Source organism: Buceros rhinoceros, unplaced genomic scaffold (genome assembly GCF_000710305.1).
Source record: "Buceros rhinoceros silvestris isolate BGI_N320 unplaced genomic scaffold, ASM71030v1 scaffold254, whole genome shotgun sequence".
Lineage (NCBI taxonomy): Eukaryota > Metazoa > Chordata > Aves > Bucerotiformes > Bucerotidae > Buceros > Buceros rhinoceros.
In genome coordinates, this window is record NW_010407434.1 from 42,128 (window position 1) to 44,508 (window position 2,381).

General features: G+C 41.1%; 1 protein-coding gene across 1 annotated transcript in view; it reads right to left on the reverse strand.

The window, feature by feature from the left end:
* TRIM71 (tripartite motif containing 71, E3 ubiquitin protein ligase) overlaps positions 1 to 2,381 on the reverse strand; it is a 13,653-nt gene that overhangs the window by 1,450 nt on the left and 9,822 nt on the right. Inside the window, exons 3-4 of the mRNA XM_010134447.1 lie at positions 2,355 to 2,381; positions 7 to 104 (exon numbers count right to left, since the gene is read on the reverse strand). Of these exons, the coding sequence (XP_010132749.1) occupies positions 7 to 104; positions 2,355 to 2,381 (125 nt within the window). The remainder of the gene's footprint in view (positions 1 to 6; positions 105 to 2,354) is intronic.

The following is a 2,381-nucleotide window of genomic DNA, read 5'->3' on the forward strand; positions in this document are numbered from 1 at the left end:
TGCTGAACAGCACTAATGGTGTTGTCCAGCTTATTTAGGTTTTGACGTAACTTTTCAACTTGCAAGTAGAGTGACTTAGCCTTGACTTGGCGAATCTTTTCCACCTTGTGGGGGGGACAGAAAAGCACACTTACACCAGGAAAGATAACTTGTAACACAGAAACATTTCCTAATGTCACTCCTCTACATAAAATCAGTTGTGCAGTTGCTGCAGCATGTTGACACTGAACCTTAGAAAAAGCCTCTAAAAGCTGTGATGTAGAGAAGCAGAAATGAAGTAATTATTTATCCAAATTCAGGATTATTATTCTCTCCCATCCTCCAGCCAAAAGCATACATTCTTACTTGGCAGATCTGCTGCATCAGAATGCCACTTGCTGACTAATAATGATTCGCTTCCTCAAATGCCATTCTATTTGCTAGTTGCAGGGAACTTGACAGATCATCTGAAGGCACATCTTTAAATTTAGACTCCAGGGAGGTCAGAGGTTACTGCAGGCTCTCAAGGAAGAGCAGAGGCTGAGTCTTCTCTAACCAGAATCAAGACTAACTTCAGAAGTTAAGACTTATCACACCAAATTGAGGCTAGGAGTCAGCATCGACAAATGCACATGGACTCTTGTCAGTCCTGCCAGAACTGTTTTCACATGACTGGACAATACCAGACATCTTCAGGGATTTTTGGGGTCCAATCATTTTAGTATTTTCTTGCAAATACTGTCAGTCATACCAAGATAGTGCTTTACAACAGGATGATTTATAATATCACTTCAAATGACACAAAAGATTGCTGCCAGTCCCTGCTTGGGGGACTGAAGCTCAAGCAAAAATGGTCTGTAACATTATGAAGCTTGTGTTTATCTTCAGTTGTGAAAAAAAAAAAAAACACTTTTGACTATCTGGCAAAAACACCTGCCCTGTAAGACTAATAAAACATGTAATTGCTTACGTCTGAATACTTGCTTGGCTGCAGAACAACAACAGCAATGTATTTAGATGAGAACTCGCTGAAGACTCCTTGGTTATCCACTGACCAGATTACAGGTGTACAAACTTACTGTTTCATTTAAAGTTAAGACATGCGGGATTCAGACTGTTAAAAAAGTGTTAGAGATGCTTCCTCCAATAGATTTCCAAAAGAGTACTAATCTTAAGTCTTAGCTTAATCCTTGGCCGTCTAGGGGACAAATAGCTTTGGGGCAGCTTTGACCATTTCAATCAATGTTGATGAAAAAGAGGCAGGGGCGAAATACTTTAGCAGGGTGTCACCGCTTCTCCCAGCTCATGCCTCACCAATCACATGTACATGCCATCCTGCCTGGCTCTGGTAGTATAGGCAGTGACCACACAGCACCTGGTGTCCTGCCACACTTTATCTGGTGCAACTGCATATTATAGAAGCCTTCTGAATCTACTTCTAAAGTTTTCCCATCTTGACCATACATTTTTGTTCCACTATACCAGTACTTGTAATCGCATGGTCACAGGACAAGTCAGTTTGACTCACACGTCTAAAAGACCTAGTCTAACTGCAGAGTGTGTTTCTGTTCCGTTCTGCATTGGAGACCCAGAAGGCCAATTCAAACTAAACTGTGCTAAACAGAAAATCTATGACCACTAAGTTACCTTTCCAGAACAAGAAACTTGGCTATTACTTTCTTTTCTCCACTCAGTACCATCACACATGCCTCATGGCTGAAGTGAGTGCAGGAATTTGGGACTGTGCGGATACTTTTACTGGAGACTATTCTTTTCTGCTACTAGTAAAAAAAGAAAATTAAAAAGAAAATCAGAGGGACACTATCTTGTTTGAAAATAAGTTTTTAGGTGTGGGGACAACGAAAGTCTTGCAGAACTTCCACTAGTCTTTCTAAAAAGGGACACAGCATACACAGCTTTGCTCCTTTCTCTTGTTTTTGAGAAGTGAATCATGTAAGAAAACCTGTATACTACATAGCTCATTCTACAGCAGCATATGAAAGAGGTTTTAAAGACATTCTTTAAAAGGCGATCTCTTCTCCACTTAGTACTGAGGTGGAAGTTATAGCTGCTCAGCCAGCAGGGGGAGTGCCCACCCTACTTGTGGGGCTGAACTTGTGTGAGGATACAGTAGTCCCTACAAAAACTCAACTGGTTTCTCTGATTAAAATATACCTTCAGCACAAAACCAACCACAGCCAGAATCCAGCGTCCTGCTACCTGCAGAAAAATTAGTTCACAGTAAATAAACTGTAGTGTTTCAGTTTAGTTCCTTGGGAGGATATCAGAATCTGGCATTGTACTAGTTAAAAAGCATGTTTTCAGTTTGAAAAGGCACTTGTCAGCAGTTCAAACCACAAATGTAAGGTGCATACCTTCCAGAGCAGCTCGCACTCCCGCTC